At 40.1% G+C, this 16,336-nt stretch overlaps 1 protein-coding gene across 3 annotated transcripts in view; it reads left to right on the top strand.

Annotated features, from left to right (window-relative positions):
• Positions 1-16,336, top strand: part of DNAH11 (dynein axonemal heavy chain 11) — a 367,119-nt gene that overhangs the window by 310,904 nt on the left and 39,879 nt on the right. For all 3 annotated transcript variants that reach the window (XM_058724852.1, XM_058724850.1, XM_058724851.1), the window contains 7 exons: positions 3,103-3,267; positions 5,267-5,407; positions 8,508-8,678; positions 10,940-11,062; positions 12,474-12,667; positions 13,833-13,981; positions 14,841-14,968. In XM_058724852.1, coding sequence (XP_058580835.1) covers positions 3,103-3,267; positions 5,267-5,407; positions 8,508-8,678; positions 10,940-11,062; positions 12,474-12,667; positions 13,833-13,981; positions 14,841-14,968 — 1,071 coding nt within the window. The remainder of the gene's footprint in view (positions 1-3,102; positions 3,268-5,266; positions 5,408-8,507; positions 8,679-10,939; positions 11,063-12,473; positions 12,668-13,832; positions 13,982-14,840; positions 14,969-16,336) is intronic.

Raw genomic sequence — 16,336 nt, 5'->3', positions numbered from 1 at the left:
GTTTTTTTTAGTATTTACTATATACATTTACAAGTAACCTAAGTCCATTTTCAAGTCACATTATGATACTGCCTCCTAGGGAGTACAAGTATCTTTTAACGTTTTCTCATTTCTTCCCTCCCATCTCTGGTAACACTGTTGTCATTCATTTCATTTATCATAAGTTATAATCACTGAATACCTTGTTGTCTGCATTAGTTTGAACAGTTCCCTTAAGAGTCAGAAAAAAATTTTTACCTTCATTTATTCTTTGTCTGACATTCTTCCTTTATGTGGATGTGAGTTTCTGACCTCTATCCTTTTTTTTTTTCCTGTGTGACCAAAAACAACGACAAATTACTTGTAAGACATGTCTACCGGTGACAGAATCCTTCAGGTTTTTTTCTTAAAAAATCTGTTTTTTTGCTTAATTTTTGAGGACTGATTTGGCAGGAGACAGACTTGTAGACTGATCATTTATTTCTTCAATATTTTGAATATTTACTCTTTTCTTGCTTGCATGATTTCTCAGAAGTTCTTTGTAATTCTTGTCCTCTTTCCTCCATAGGTGAGGTTTGTTTTTTCTTGTAGCTTCTTTTCACATTGTTTCTTGGTATTTGATTTTCTGCAGTTTGAATATGATATGTCTAGGTGTAATTTTTTTTTGTTACTTATTCTTCTGTGAGCGTCCTGGATCTCTGGTTTGGTGAATGTCCATTAATTTTAGAAAATTCTTAGCCATCATTACCTCCACTCTTTATTCTCCTTTTTCTCCTTCAGATATTCCTATGATGTGTATGTTAACACTTTTTGTAATTTTCCTACAGTTACTGGATATTCTTTTCCTTTTTTTCCTCTTTTCAGTGTGAAAAGTTTCTCTTGACCTATATTGGAGTTTGCCGATGATTCCCTTGACTGTGTCCAACCTACTGATGAGCCCATCAGTGGCATCCTTCATTTCTGTCATAGTGTTTACTTCTAACATTTCCTTTCTTACAATTTCCGTCTCTCACCTTAAATTGTCCAAATGGTCTTGTGTGTTTTCCAGTTTCTCACGAGCTCCATAGCACATTAAGCATAATTATTTTTAATTCTCAGTCTGATAATTTCAGAATTTCTGCCACTCCTGAGTGTTGTTCTGAGGTTTGCTTTATCTCTTCAGACTGTGCTTTTTGTCTTTCAGCATGCCTTGTACTTTTTTGTTGAAAGCCAGCTAGGATGTACTGGATAATTTGAAGTGAGGCCAATGGAACTTTAGTGTTAGGTTTTATATTTACGTGACTAGCAGTTAGCCTGCGTGTCATGTTTGCTGTAGCTGTTGCTGTCATAGTTTTCACTTTCCTCTCATATCCCTGCTTTTGTCTGTCTGTGTCCTTGGATTTCCCTAGAAACTCCTTCTTAAATAGTCGGTACCTTGCAGCTCTCTGTTGGAATCCACTGTTACCATACTGGGGTCTGTTGATGCAGTGTGGTGGTAAGGTATTGTGGATGAGAAGTATTCTGCAATACTGTGTAATACTATGATTAAATCTCAGGGCTTCTCTCTTCAGAAGAGTTCATCATTTATTTTTATCTCCCCTTTGTGAGAAAAGAGATTGAGGGGAGGCTGAGTTGTCCAATCATCCTTCTCCCTAGGTCAGGTAAGGCTCTGATAATGTAATTTCCATTGAGGGGGAAGGCTTTTGTTAAGAAAACAGAAAGCTCTTGGATATGTTAAAGGGTTGCTTTCCCCCTGGACATATTTTAAAATAGTTAATTTTCCCCTTCCACTGCCCAAAGGAGGAGTAGATTTTTTTTTTCTTCTGGTCTTTACTGTGACAACCAGGTAAGTCTCTTAGAGGCAAATTCACAAAAGTATGGAGGGATTCCTAAGACTGAGCTCCCGGAGGTTTAAACCGGGAGCTCTGACTCCAGCAATTAGCCAATTACTCTGTGAATGTTCGCCATCAGCTGATTGTCTGTATTTACCCATCCCTCTGGCTTTTAGAGTGGCAGTTGACCTGGAACCTTAGTTCTTTGAAGGATGTAAGAAGAGTTGAGGAATTGCTTTTTTCCTTTGTGAGGATGGAAATGATGACTTCCAACTTTTTAGATTTGAAGCAGAAGTTTCTTCCTACAGAATAGAATAGGTTCTTCCTATAGGTTCCTGATGTTAAATGATTATGACAGACATTCATTCTCTGGACGCTGGAGTGCACCCAGATCTTAACATATTTTGTGACTTGTTTAAAAAAAAAATGTTTAACGTTCACTTTTGAGAGAGTGTGTATGTGTATGCAAGTTAAGGAGGGGTACAGGAGAGGAGACAGAGGATCTGGAGTGGGCTCTTCACTGACAGCAGTGAGCCCAATGTGGGGCTCAAACTCACAAACCACAAGATCATGACCCGAGCCAAAGTCGGCCGCTCTACCGACTGAGCCAGCCAGGTGCCCCCCTGACTTGTTTTAAAATAAATTTCTAGGGGCACTTAGGTGGCTCAGTTGGTTAGGCATCCAACTTTGGCTTGAGTCATGATCTCACAGTTCATGAGTTCGAGCCCCACGTCGAGTTCTGTGCTGACAGCTCAGAGCCTGGAGCCTGGTTCACTGGAGCCTGATTCAGATTCTGTGTCTCTCTCTCTGCCCCTCCTGTTTGTGCGCTCGCTCGCTCTCTCTCTCTCTCTCTCTCTCTCTGCCTCTGCTTCTCTCGCATGTGCATGCTCTCTCTGTCTCAAAGAATAAATTAATATTAAAAATTTTTATAAGTTTTTAAAGAGGATGATTAGTATATTTTTAATTTTGTATGTTTTTAAGTGTGTTTACTATATATGGTTCCATGAAATTGACAATTAAAGAAACTGCTGGGGCGCCTGGGTGGCGCAGTTGGTTAAGCGTCCGACTTCAGCCAGGTCACGATCTCGCGGTCCGTGAGTTCGAGCCCCGCGTCAGGCTCTGGGCTGATGGCTCGGAGCCTGGAGCCTGTTTCCGATTCTGTGTCTCCCTCTCTGCCCCTCCCCCGTTCATGCTCTGTCTCTCTGTCCCCAAAATAAATAAAAAATGTTGAAAAAAAAATAAAAAAAATAAAGAAACTGCTTACAAACATGAATTTAACCGCCATTTCTCAGACTTTTCTTGGTTTTGTTAGTTGGTTTTGACAAAGCACCAGAATGACTTTAAGATCGAGCTGAAGTATCTGGAGGACGACCTCCTTCTGCGCCTTTCTGCAGCAGAGGGGAGCTTCCTCGATGACACCGAGCTGGTAGAGAAGCTGGAGAGGACCAAGGCGACCGCAGCAGAGATAGAGCGGAAAGTAAGAAGGCCCCAAGGACACCTGGAGGGTCACAGTGCTCCCTTTGAATCCAGTGGTTGGGATCAAAATGTGATCAAACTTGACAGTTTGCTTAAGAGGACTCACTTGTGGATTTAAGGTCATTTAATAAACTGCCCTTAAAAACCAGAATGTGGGGGGCTCTGCCTGGAGCCAGAGGTGGTTGAACTTGTGCCTCTCATAGTTCAGCAGAGATCCTGTCATCCACATGAGACTCTGTGAGGCTGTTATTTTTTCTGAGTGACTAAATCTGAAGAGAATTGGAGCCTGCTGGTTTACATGGTGTAAAATCTAAAAAGGCTTAGCATCCAGCTCTGGCAAACTGACACCTTCCAGTCTCACCACAGGTTTCCTGGTCTGTTGTACATTTTAGAGAAATATTTAGAGCTAAAGTTGTGTTTACAGGCCTTCACTGGCAGGAGAGAGAGAGCAAGGCATGGTCTCCTGCTGTACTCAGATGCATTATTCACCCTGGGAAACAGTGACATTTCCTAAGAGCCAGTAAAAATTTTTATTGAGTAGACTTCCTGCTGAATGTCCAACATATGTCCCAACATGTCCTACGTGTGGTAGGCACTTAGGACTTTCACAAGTGTCCATGACCCTTAAAATTCCATTGTGTCAAAGTGGGAGGAATCTCATTTGTTTTCTGCAATATCCTCATTACTTACCAATCTATTAATTACCCAGTTGAGACTGTGTCACCACACATCCTATATGTTTATCTTAATTTAAACAAAGAAACGGAATCCCACATTACTCTGTCCTTTTAAGTAAGTGAATTCTTGGTGGCTCCTAAGTTGGTAAAGATTAGAGCAATTAAGTAAATTAGGTCTTAGCTTTGAAGTTAGCTTCTAATTGTCTCTTAAAATGCCTCTTCCTATCTTCTTAATATATTACTATGTAGGGATTCCCCTTTCTGCTCTATGTTTTATTTCCTTTTATACACAATTATGAAGAATCAAGTCTGTAAAAAAGGTTGGGGGGAAATAAAGCTATCTTAAAAAGCTATAGGAGCAGGGGTGCCTGGGTGGCTCAGTCCATTGAGCATCCAACCTCAGCTCAGGTCATGATCTCATGCTTCATGAGTTCAAGCCCCACATTGGGTCGCTGCTGTCAGTAAAGAGCCCGCTTCAGATCCTCTGTCCCACTCTCTCTTTGCGCCCCCCCCCCCCCCCCCGCTCGTCTCCACTCATGCTGTCTCTCTCAAAAATAAAAATAAACATTAAAAAAAAAAAAAAGGTATGGGACCAGCAGTAGTCCTAGATTTAAAAAAAAATTTTTTTTTTTAAGTTATTTGAGCCTTGAATAAAAATGAGTATGTTGGTTGTGGTGGTGGAGGTATTGTTCTTTTAATTATCTTTCTGAATGTACCCAGAGGCTAATAGATAAAGATAAACTAAATGGAAATATATGAGCATATGGATCATCTGGTGCAAAGTCAGAGAGTCATCAGAGTCTTCACATAAAGGCTTTTTTAGTAAGCATGGCTATTGGATATATCATTGACCTTGGCTGCTTTCGTATACCTTGTTGACTAATAAAGTTATCAGCATTGAACTGACCCAGCAGACTTGTAAGACCTATCCCAGGGAGGTGATATAGCTGGGTTATTAAACCTGAAAAAGAGAGGGGAGGCAGGAAGGTGACATTACTCAGAACAAATTCTGTGAAACCACAGCCCCTAGTCAGATTTGCTTAATTTGTAACCATAAAACAGCTAGAGTCAGGTCTATTCTCACTGAAAACTCAGTTTATGAAAAAAATTATTTTAAAATATGAATCTAATAATTTTAGAAAAACTCAAGCACATAAATTTCATACATGTTTTCTGTTTTAATACGAATATTTTTCGTATTAAATTTTTCATTTAATATGAAAAAAATGAAAATTTTTCATTTCAGATATGTCCCTTCCATCACTTGGGTAAGTATAAAGAATATGAAGAGTAAGTGGCCTATGTTGTTTGCTCTCACCGTAGGTGATTGAAGCTAAAGAAAATGAAAAAAAAATCAACGAGGCCCGAGAATGTTACAGACCAGTGGCAGCGAGAGCGTCTCTTCTTTATTTTGTTATTAATGACCTCAGAAAAATTAACCCCATCTATCAATTCTCTTTGAAGGTATGCTGAATAGGCTAAGAAAAAAATTCAGTTTCATGAGTTCAACTTGTTTCTGGAAGTTTGGAATTTACTTTTAAGCAATTGGTATATATCCAGTAAGGAGTCCTGAGGATCTAGCCAGCAAAAAAAAAAAAAAAAAAAGAAATTCTCATTTTCTCTGGAGCTTTTATTTATAATTTTTAATAAGGCTCTGAGATAATTATGTGGCATCATAATACATTTGGTTTTGTTCTTAAACAGAGTCTTGAGTTTATTATATATAAGGGAATTCTCCTTGAGACTCCTATACTTTTTTTGTAAAGCCATAAGTGTCTTATAAAAAGATTACCCATATTATTTTGGTATAGTGGGAGAAAGAGTGAGAGCAACTATTCATTAAGTCCCTCTGTTACATGCAAGACATTTTTATACCTTGGTTCATTCTTAGGCTGAAAACATCTCAATAAAGTATTTTATCCCTTTTTTTTTTAAACTAACATTTTGAAATAAATTGCTCTGTAATTCACATCATAATTATAAGAGGCAGGATTTGAACTCATGACTATGATCCCAAAGGCCATGCTCTTTACTTTGCATCATTGTACTTCTGGGCACTATTCATTCATGCTGTCGCTCAGTTTCTAAACAAATAGCTATTGAGGTCAATCATGCCAGATGTTGTGCTGGTTACTCAGTGTACAGTTTTGAAAAAAAACAAATATATGGGGGGGGGGGGGCGTGTGTGTGTGTGTGTGTGTAAAAGTGATAAGTACAATGAGAGAGAATAGTAAAGATGGAGGTCTGTTTTAGTCTTGGTTCAGGGAAGGCCTCTGAGAAGAAGTGACATTAGAGTTGATTCCTATAGAGTTTAGCCATGTATGAAATGTTTGCAGAAAACAAGGATGTGTGGGACATGAACGAGTTTGGGATTCCAGGTGGTGAATGAATGTATGTGGCTGGAGGGTAATTAATGAGTAAGGGAGAAGATGACAAGACAGGACTCTAGAGAGGTGGGGAAGTCTAGATCATAGGAGGCCTCATTGGCCAAATGGGGGATTTTGGATTATAGTTTGTCTGAAAAAAGAAGCCATTGAAAGATTTGAAGCAGACATCTGATAGAATGACAAGACTCAAAAGTTAACAGACTTGTCACATGGTTTGAAGCTAAAATAATCAATCCTTAGAAATGGACTGGATATGGAAAATAAAGAGGAGGAAAAGAGTCAAGAGTAACTAGCAGGTTTTGGTTTAGGTTTAGGTTATGATCTCAGGGTCATGGGATCGAGCCCCGTGTCTGGCTCTACACTGAGCGTGGAACCTGCTTAAGATTCTCTCTCTCTGCCCTTCACCCCCGCTCGTGCTTGTCCCCCTGCCCCTCACTCACTAAAAAAGGAAGGAAGAGAGGGAGGATAGATGAATTGGTAAAGTGAACCCAGCCACAAATAAAAAGAACAATATATTATGCCCAAGTGGAATTTATGCCAGGAATACAAGCTGGTTAAACATTTAAAAAATAACACAAAACAACAGAGAAAAGCCATATCCCTTCAGTGGATGCAGTCAAAAAATCTGACAAACTTCAATACCTGGTTAACGTCTCAATGTGAAAAAGGGCATCTACAAAAATCTACAGCTAGTAATATACTTGATGTTGAAAAACTAAATGCTTTCCCCTAAGATCAGGAATAAAAATGTCTTTTCTCAACACTTCTATTCATTACTGCCCTGCAGGTTATCCCCAGTGCAATAATATAATAAAAGGCACAGACATTTTAAAAGAAGGAGTGTCTTTTTTTCACAAATGACTTAATCATGTGTATAGAAAATCTTCAGAAATCTACCAAAAAAAGCTACTAGGACTAAGAAGTGAGTTTTTAGCAAGATGGCAGGATATAAAGGCAATACTCAAAATCCATTGTTTTTATATATGAAGAACAAGCAACTGGAAAATAAAATTAATACCTCAGTACTATTTACAACAGCTTCCAAATTCACGAAACTCTTAGGGATAATTTTAACAAAACAAATACAAATCTGTGTGCTTAGTGCTGCAAAAACATTGTTGAAATAGACCATGGAGAGAGATACCATGTTTGTGGATTAGAACACTCAATGTTATTAAGATGATCTTTGGTCTTTCCAAATTGATCTGTAGATTCAGTTCCATCTCAGCCAAATCCCTGGAGGCTTTTTAAAAATAGAAATTGGCAAGCTGATTCTAAAATTAAAAGGATTTAAAGGAACTAAATAATTTTGAAAAAGAAATTAAAAGGATTTAAAGTAACTAAATAATTTTGAAAAAGAACAACAAATTTACAATACATGATTTCAGGGCTTGTTATAAACTGATATTAATTGGCCTAAAGAAAAATACCCGAGACAATTTAATGAAGAAGGGATAGCTTTGATAACAAATGGTGCTGAGAAAACTCGATACCCACAAAGAATAAAATGAACCTTAAACATTACATCACATTTCTTACAAAATTAGCTCAAAATGAATAAGCAAAGCTATGAGATTTCTAGGGGAAAAAATGGGAGAAAATCTTTGGGCTTAGGGTTAGGCAAAGATTTATTAGGATACAATAGAAAGGAAAAAACTAATAAATTGAACCTTATCAAATTAAAAATTTATGGTCTTCAAAAGACATTAAGAAGATAAAAAGGTGAGTTACTATTAAAACCTCTTTCCAATGCTTATATCTAACAAACAACTAATCTCAGAATATATAAAGAAGTTGGACAGCTCAATTAAACAATGAAAGATTTGAACATACATGTCCCGTACTGAGTCATGAGTATTGCTCATAAGCCCATTTTTAAGTGCTCAGTATTCATCAGAAAAATGCAGCGTAAAAGCAGAAAGAAGTATCGCTAGGTACCAAATAGAATGGCTGCGATTTTACAAGACCGACAGTACAAGTGTTAGCACAGGTACAGTACTGCGACTCTTTCGCGTTGCCAATGAGGATGCAAAGTGGTAAAAACCATTTTGGAAAATAGTTTGGCACTTTCGAATAAAGTCAAACAGAAAGCGATCCCCCATTTTGGCTGCGTGTGGGGGGTAGCTAGACAACAGGCACTAGTTTCCATCCTTTACCAGTCACTTTAAATTCCCCAGGCTTTCAACATGCTGTTCCACAGAGCAATTGAGCAGGCTGACAAGGTGGAGGACGTGCAGGGCCGCGTCTCAGTCCTGATGGAGAGCATCACCTATGCCGTCTTCCTCTACACCAGCCAGGCACTGTTTGAGAAGGACAAGCTCACCTTCCTGTCCCAGATGGCTTTTCAGGTAAGGAAATCAGTCATTTGAAAGCATCCTCAGAACTGAAGTCCTACACCTCTGTTTATTATGTGCTTGACTTGCATTGAAGGGAGGCATGACACCTTTTTTGGAAGCCCTTGGTGGCATGAGGTGAGTTTGAGTTTCCCAGGGTGAGCTTGGACATGTGACAACCTTTCAGTCGGTCCCAGGGTGTTGGTTTGGGTAGGTATGCACTGTAAGCCACCACATCAGCGATCACCCTGAAAAACAGATCAATGACAACTTCTCACTTCTTAGGTCTTGTGCAGAGCCTCCTGGATGTTACCAGGGAGATTCTTTCTGGTTTGTTTTTGTTTGTTTGTTTGTTTGTTTGTTTTCGGGTAGATAGCACACGTCGGGGAGGGGCAGAGGGAGAGGGAGAGGGAATCTTAAGCAGGCTCCATACCCAGTGCAGAGCCCAACTCGGGACTTAATCTCACGACTGTGAGAACACGACCTGCGCTGTAATCAAGAGTTGGATGCTTAACTGACTGAGCCACCCAGGTGCCTGGGAGATTCTTTAAGATAAGAATTATGAGTCCACATTTGGATGGTCCTAGGATTTTCTCCGTCCCTTTATAGACCAGTGAATGGGTAAATGAGCTGCAGGTTTCACACTGCCACCTTCAGTGAGACCTGCTATCCTTTTATTTATCTATTTTTCAATACAGACTCCAGCAAAAGACTTTTTTAAATAAAGGTGCCCACAATAAGAAGAAAACATCGAGGACTACATGCCTAGATGAAATAAGCATGTTGTCCTATTATTAGTTTGTTTGCTCTATACCTTTTTCTGTCAACCCAGTTCTTGATGGAAGGACATTGCCTGGTCTGCGTTGTGTCCTCCAAAGTGCTTTGTCCAAAGAAGGCATTTTGTAAATACCTGCTGTTAATAATGATAAACTGTTACTTTCAGTATTTCTGGTCATTGTCGATTCCTTTGGGTTATAAATGAATATATAGGTGTAGGTGTTCCATAATGTATGTGATAAACAGGAGCGAGACATTACAAAATTAAATTGTTGTTTGTATACATATTACTCATTAGCAATAAAAGGCCAAGAATGAGAATACATGAGACATGCATACACACATACGCACATCTATTTAAAACTTTCTCCTTGGAAGCCATAGATAAATTACAGCTTATCTCAAATCCTGACAGTTTCTGTAAATCAAAGCTTCATATATATGGCAATTATTTATTGAAATAAATTGAATTAAGAACAAATCAATTAATCAAATAGTCTTTTAATGTGTTACCACCCATAATGCATTTTGAAAATATCTAGAGTTTTAAAATAGCATAAAACTCAAAATTTTACCAGTTTAACTTTATATGGTGTTAAAATATTTAGGTTGAAATTTGGGAATATTTCATCCTCCTGTCCCCCTCAAAAATGTTCTTTCTATGGACTTCTTATCAAGTTCATAATGTAGGTGTCTAAAGTTTATTTCTGTTTATACTGTGCTTGTTTAGTTGTATCTATAAAACAGTAATTTCCAATTTTTCTCAATCTCACATATAAGAAAAATATGTCATCTCATATGTCAAACTTATTAAGTTTATTAGATATTATTTCTATATCAAGACTAATAATATTAGTTCTACCTTATATTTAGTAATTTGGTCCATCATCACCTCAGGCTTTTTCAATTTGTTTAACAAGACCTTTTTTTTTTGTTTTAAAGAAGTCTCTTTAAAAAAAATCTTTTGAAGTTTATTTATTTATATTGAGAGAGACAGAGACAGCACGTGAGCAGGGGAAGGGCAGAGAGAGAGAGAGAGAGAAAATCCCTAGCAGGCTCCACGCTGTCAGCACAGACCCCAACGTGGGGCTCGAACTCATGAAACTCTAAGATCATGACCTGAGCCAAAATGAAGAGTCGGACCCTTAACTGAATGAGCCACCCAGGTGCCCCTGTATAACAAGTTCTAAGACAAGTTTGAGTTCACAGCAAAAGCATAAATATGAACAAATATTTCATATATTTTGCTAACACTCATGTGTTAAAATTGGAATAAACCAGTCTTCGTAATTATTTGCTATTAGATTTTCAGTCAAGGTTTTGAGATCATGGACTTAATCTAAGGCTCTTAATTCAGCTTTAGAACAGATACAGACCTATGGAAATCTCAGCAGACTTGGTTCTGTGTATTCAGTCCTATCTGTTAAATGGTGACTACCTCCTGTGCTGTGATTTTGATATAAACTAAGTGACCTTTTTCAATTTTGTGTACCCTAAAGATTTTGTTGAGAAAGAGAGAGATAGACCCTTTTGAATTGGATTTCCTGCTTCGATTCAAAGTTGAACACACTTACTCGAGTCCTCTTGACTTCCTAACCACTCAGTCTTGGAGTGCTCTAAAGGTATGTTAGGAAGACGTTTTGTCACTTTCTAAATCTTATGTCTCAGTTCTCATAAATGTAGAAATGTTTTAAAAGAAATACAAGTGATATATACTATTTCATTTGTAGAGATATGTAATGTGATCTTCTTTAATCCATCTTTGTATTACTAAATTATAAAGTGATTAAGTTCTTACTTGGAAGTAAAGGAACTTTTGCCCTATTTGTGAGTGGGAAAACTAATAAATATGTATAGTCTGCAGGAACTTCGGTAAAAGTCAAGGAACAGAAGGGAACAATTTTGTCAATTTACCTAAAACCAGTTTCTTTCTTTCTTTCCTTTTTTTTTTTAAGTTGTTTATTTTTGAGGGACACAGTGAGGCAGGGGCAGGGAGATAGGAGGACAGAGGATCTGAAGCAGGCTTCACACACCAGTGAGCCCGATGCAGGCCTAGAACTTACAGATCATGACCTGAGCCATAGCCAGATGCTCAACCAACTGTGCCACCCAGGCGCTCTTTTCTTCTTTATATTTGTCCACTTTTTCCACATAGTTTTGTCAATTACACAACAACACAGTAATTTATTCTCACTATAAAGTATTTAAGCTGAACAGAATGTTGTCGAGAAAAAAGCAATGGTTGTTCATCAACCTCAGTCATCAATCAATCCTTATCCTATTTTTCTGTCAGAAGATCCTGTTGTTAAGAGTGTATTCTCCTAGACTCAGGGATTCCTTAAAGATGCTCATCATTTGCTAACCTTTGCCACACCCTTTTTCTGAGAAGGACACATTTCTGTCCATTGGAAATAACCATCATCCCTTATTTTTATAGTATAGGTATGTTTATTTTTAATGGAGTTTTTAAATTATTTAGAATTACAAATTCAAGTCCAATTGTTGATCAGTTAGGGCCTCATTCAAAGGGATGATGAAAGAAAAAAGTTTTACAACGAATATATTACCATGGTATGGGAAGAAGACGAAGGGAATCAAACCACGAATGGGGATGGAAAAAGGAAGAAAAGGAGCTGTTACTGAAACTGTTGTGAAATGAAGTTATGGGAGAAAGCCAACCCCTAGGAGCTGTGGCATTCGGAAGAGGAACACAGCCACTGCCAAACTATGTCACCACAGGGAAAGAGCTGAGGAAGAAATACCCCTGCTTCTCTCTGCTCCAGCCCTCTAGTCTCTTGCTAGTGCCTCCTCTTGGCCAAACCCAACCAGACCAGAGAACCAGAGAATTTAGTTCAAATAATCCTTAGTGGTCACCCTCTTAGCAGAGCAGAAAAGGGTGCAGAGTGAATCTGGTGAGGAAATGATGACTATCCAGCACAGCTTGTTCACACAGGATCCAACACATCCGCTAGTCTTTATCTCAAACTGTAAGCTATTTACACCATTCCCATCTGTTCCCCTGTTGTATGACAGGCAGTAGCCCTGATGGAAGAATTTCGAGGCATAGACCGAGATGTGGAAGGATCTGCCAAACAGTGGAGGAAGTGGGCAGAATCCGAGTGTCCAGAGAAAGAGAAGCTACCGCAAGAATGGAAGAAGAAAAGTTTGATACAGAAGCTGATTATTTTGAGAGCGGTGCGCCCTGACAGAATGACATATGCTCTCAGGTGGGGCAGTTAGCATTCTTGGAAATTCAAGTTAACTTCAAGGACACCCGGTCTTAGGGGCTGGAGTATCTGGTGGAGGCATTTATGGTCCATATTGATGAGATTGATGATGATTCTGCTGAAAATGTGATATTGTAATCACTACTATTGTTGAAACTCACTGAACACTAAACTAGGCTAGTCTCTAGTCAGACTGAGCCCATCTTGCCTGAAAACCTGACTTGTGACATTAGGAGGGGAGACAGGGAACCACTGGAAATATTCTAGCAAGAGAGATGGGTGTCATCAGAGTTCAGAGGCCAGGGGCATGCATTATTCCAGTGCGACTTCCACTGTCTTTATTTAGTGGTGGCGTTTGGGCTCTAAAGATTTTGCCCATCAAACAAAAAGGATTTCTTTCAGGAGACGCTAATAGTCTTATAACTTCACTACCGGTGCAATTTAAAGCAGGAACCCTGTCTACATATTCGTCCGTGTGTCCTCTCTCTTTGCCCTCTCGACTCCTAACTGGTAATGTGCTGCTTAATTCGCCCAAGTCACGTTCGCCTCTGAATTTACCAGAGTTCTCACCTTCCTTCCTAACAACGGCATTCACGCACCTCAGGTTTTTCTCCTCCACTTTGTTCAGCTAATTTCCCCTTTGCAGAAGCCTCTGCATACCCTACTTTACAAGTTAATTCTGCTTAGTAGTAGTACTTACTTTCTGCTAAATCTGATGCTGCTGGAAAATAATCCCTGCTTAATTGAGCTTCCCTGTGTTAGAAACACCCCAAAAAGCATTTGTATATTCATGAGAAGCCCAGCAGGCCGGAAAATTGCACTGTGGCAAATCTAATGAACTGTTAATAAGTAATGGGGGATCTGGCAGGAGATTTGGGGGATACAAAGCCACAGGCAGGCAGCTGGTGGTACTCAGAGGGGGGTCTCTGTAGCCCCCAAAATGGAACGTAGGCTTCTGATTTTTAGAGCTTCTAAAGCAGGGAGGGATTTCACTGACACTAATGCATTAGAAATCTAGCTGGATTTATATCGTTGTGTAAAAACATCCCATGTAATGAACATGGTTAGCATCCTTCCTGTGCCTATGATTTAAGCTGATCCAAGTTGTAGCCCTTTTCAAGGTCATGAGCATTGATCGTGTCTTTTGCATTATTCTTTTTTATAGGAATTTCGTGGAGGAAAAACTGGGTACAAAATATGTGGGGAGGACCAGATTGGACTTAGTTAAAGCATTTGAAGAAAGCAGCCCAGCCACTCCAATTTTCTTCGTTCTGTCTCCAGGGGTGGACGCCCTTAAAGACCTAGAGATCCTTGGTGAGGGGCCAGGAGGCTTGCCTTCCCACCCTCCCCCTTGCCCACGGCCCGCCTGACCTTCTCTCCGTTCACAGTTACCTTAGTTTCTTCCTCTCTCTCTCTCTCTTTCTTTCCTTTTTCATTTGTTGGAGATTGAGTACATGGAAAATGTAAGGCTAATAACACTGTAGTCTGAAGAAATGTTCAAACGGAACATTCCTCTGGTTGGCATAATGCAAGTTTCCTTTGTACTGTTTTCCACCTTTTGACTATATAAGGGCCAGAGGGCAATTTTCTCCATGCTAGTGTAATCTTGTGCCCCCTGTGACTAAATAGTGGTCATTAGAGCAAGCCTATTTGATTGTGCAAGGCACTGTCGCTTTGTGCTCTGGATTACTATTCCCCACAGCCCGCGCCGAGAGTACCAGGTTAATAGAGCTGTGACCTGACTGTGCTCGATTCAAGCATGGCCACAAGGTGAGAGGCTCCTGCATTTACCCAATGAGCCAATTTGTTCAAAAAATGATGTGATATCTACCACATGTTGCTCCTTTTTACGAGGGAAATGCTTTTCTACTCCTGCAAGAGTTAATAAAGCTCAGTAACAATACTTGCCATCTATCAAAATGTCAAAAGCTTCATTACCATAAAACGAGAGGAACTTATTTCCACAGGCTTAGCTAATGCTCATAAGGAGGCAGATGTTGAGAGCTCAAAATGCTGCTTGTTGAAACGACCGAAGTTTAGTTTGGCTTCTTTAGGAGAGTGACCTAGAAGGTGGCAGCAGTCACCACAGACAGACCCTGGGCCTCAGAATTCCACACCCTTCTCATCTGTCCTTGATTCACTCTTCCCCTCACCGTGTTGTACCCTTTCACAGGCAAAAGACTGGGGTTTACGATAGACTCGGGAAAATTCCACAACGTGTCTTTAGGACAAGGCCAGGAGACGGTGGCAGAAAAGGCACTGGAGAAAGCTTCCAAAGGAGGACACTGGGTCCTACTCCAAGTGAGTATTCCCTCTTTTCAGACAATGCTGGGACTGAACACGGGGGAGGGACAGCACAGAGTTGTCCTGACCCACAGGAATGAGCCTTCCTCATGACATCTGGTGATTTGCCGAGTCTTGGGGTTCTCTCAGTGTCCATGACACCTCCACAGGTGATAAGAGACTCTGCTTACAAGGATACCTATCATATTTGGAGGGATTTTCTAGCCATTGTGCTTTAAAATTAAAAATATTACAGGGAATCCTCTTATCCTCTTGACTTACAGATATCTGGAATACTCCAGTAGTGCTTCAGGATGAACAGGCTTGTATAGATTGCCAAGGCCCGTGTCCTAAAACCTCACATTTGTGAGTTGCTTTTAAAGTTAACAGAGCATTTTGGGGACGTCTGAGTGGTTCAGTCGGTTAAGTGTCCAACTCTCGATTTCAGCTCAGGTCATGATCTCACGGTTTGTGGGTTCAAGCCCCACGTCAGGCTCTGTGGTAACCTCATGGAGCCTGCTTCAGATTCTCTTTCTCCCTCTCTCTCTCTGCCCTTCCCCCACCTGCTCTCTCTCAAAAATAAACATTAAAAAAAAAAAAAGCAAAGCTGACAGAGCATTTTTGCATTTATTACCTCATACAACTCTGACTCTGCCCCTAAATTGTGTTACATTTCCTTTGTTTGTAAGTTAAGGGGATTGGAGTCGATAACCCCTTTATCCCTTCTAGTGCTAGCATTACATGGGTCTTTGACTCTAACCCACTGTCCTCCCAGGTGACTCCCTCAGCTGGGGATTCTAGCAAGAACCCAGGAACGAGTGGAGCTCAGGCAAGCTTTAGGGGGCACGTGGGAGCCATCCTGACTCCTTCTCCAGCAAGGCATGCCGGCTGTCTCATCCGGTCTGGAAGTAGCCATTTAATTGGCAGCCCAGTGAACCTAAAGTTTCTCGTTTGTACCAGATCCTTTGCAAGGATACATGATCTCTAATCATTATAGCAAAGCTGCCAGGATCGGTGCTGTCCTCCCATTATGAAGAACAAAAGCGTGAGCTTTGGAGTGGTCTGGAGAGTCTCAAGGCCACGCAGCTGCAAAGCAGCAGGGCTGGTATTCAAGTTCAGGTCTGTTTGGTGGCAAGCACCATTTTTTTTTTTTCTGCTAGCTTGTGTGGCCACCCTGGCAAAGAGATAGGACACTGGCCTCCCTCAGTGCCTCTAGGATCCAGGGTTGATGCATTTTGAGTTTCTACTGAAATAAAATTGGATGCACAAAGAAGCTGCCCAGGGTCCAAGCAGAACATAACCCTCCAGGAGAGTAACACCCACTGCTTAGGTGATACTTCAGTAAGGTGACTTGGGGTAGGGGTTACCCTCTGAGCCTCACAAAGT

The sequence above is a fragment of the Neofelis nebulosa genome, chromosome 4, assembly GCF_028018385.1.
Source record: "Neofelis nebulosa isolate mNeoNeb1 chromosome 4, mNeoNeb1.pri, whole genome shotgun sequence".
Classification (NCBI taxonomy): Eukaryota; Metazoa; Chordata; class Mammalia; order Carnivora; family Felidae; genus Neofelis; species Neofelis nebulosa.
This window is presented reverse-complemented; position numbering and strand designations above follow the sequence as displayed.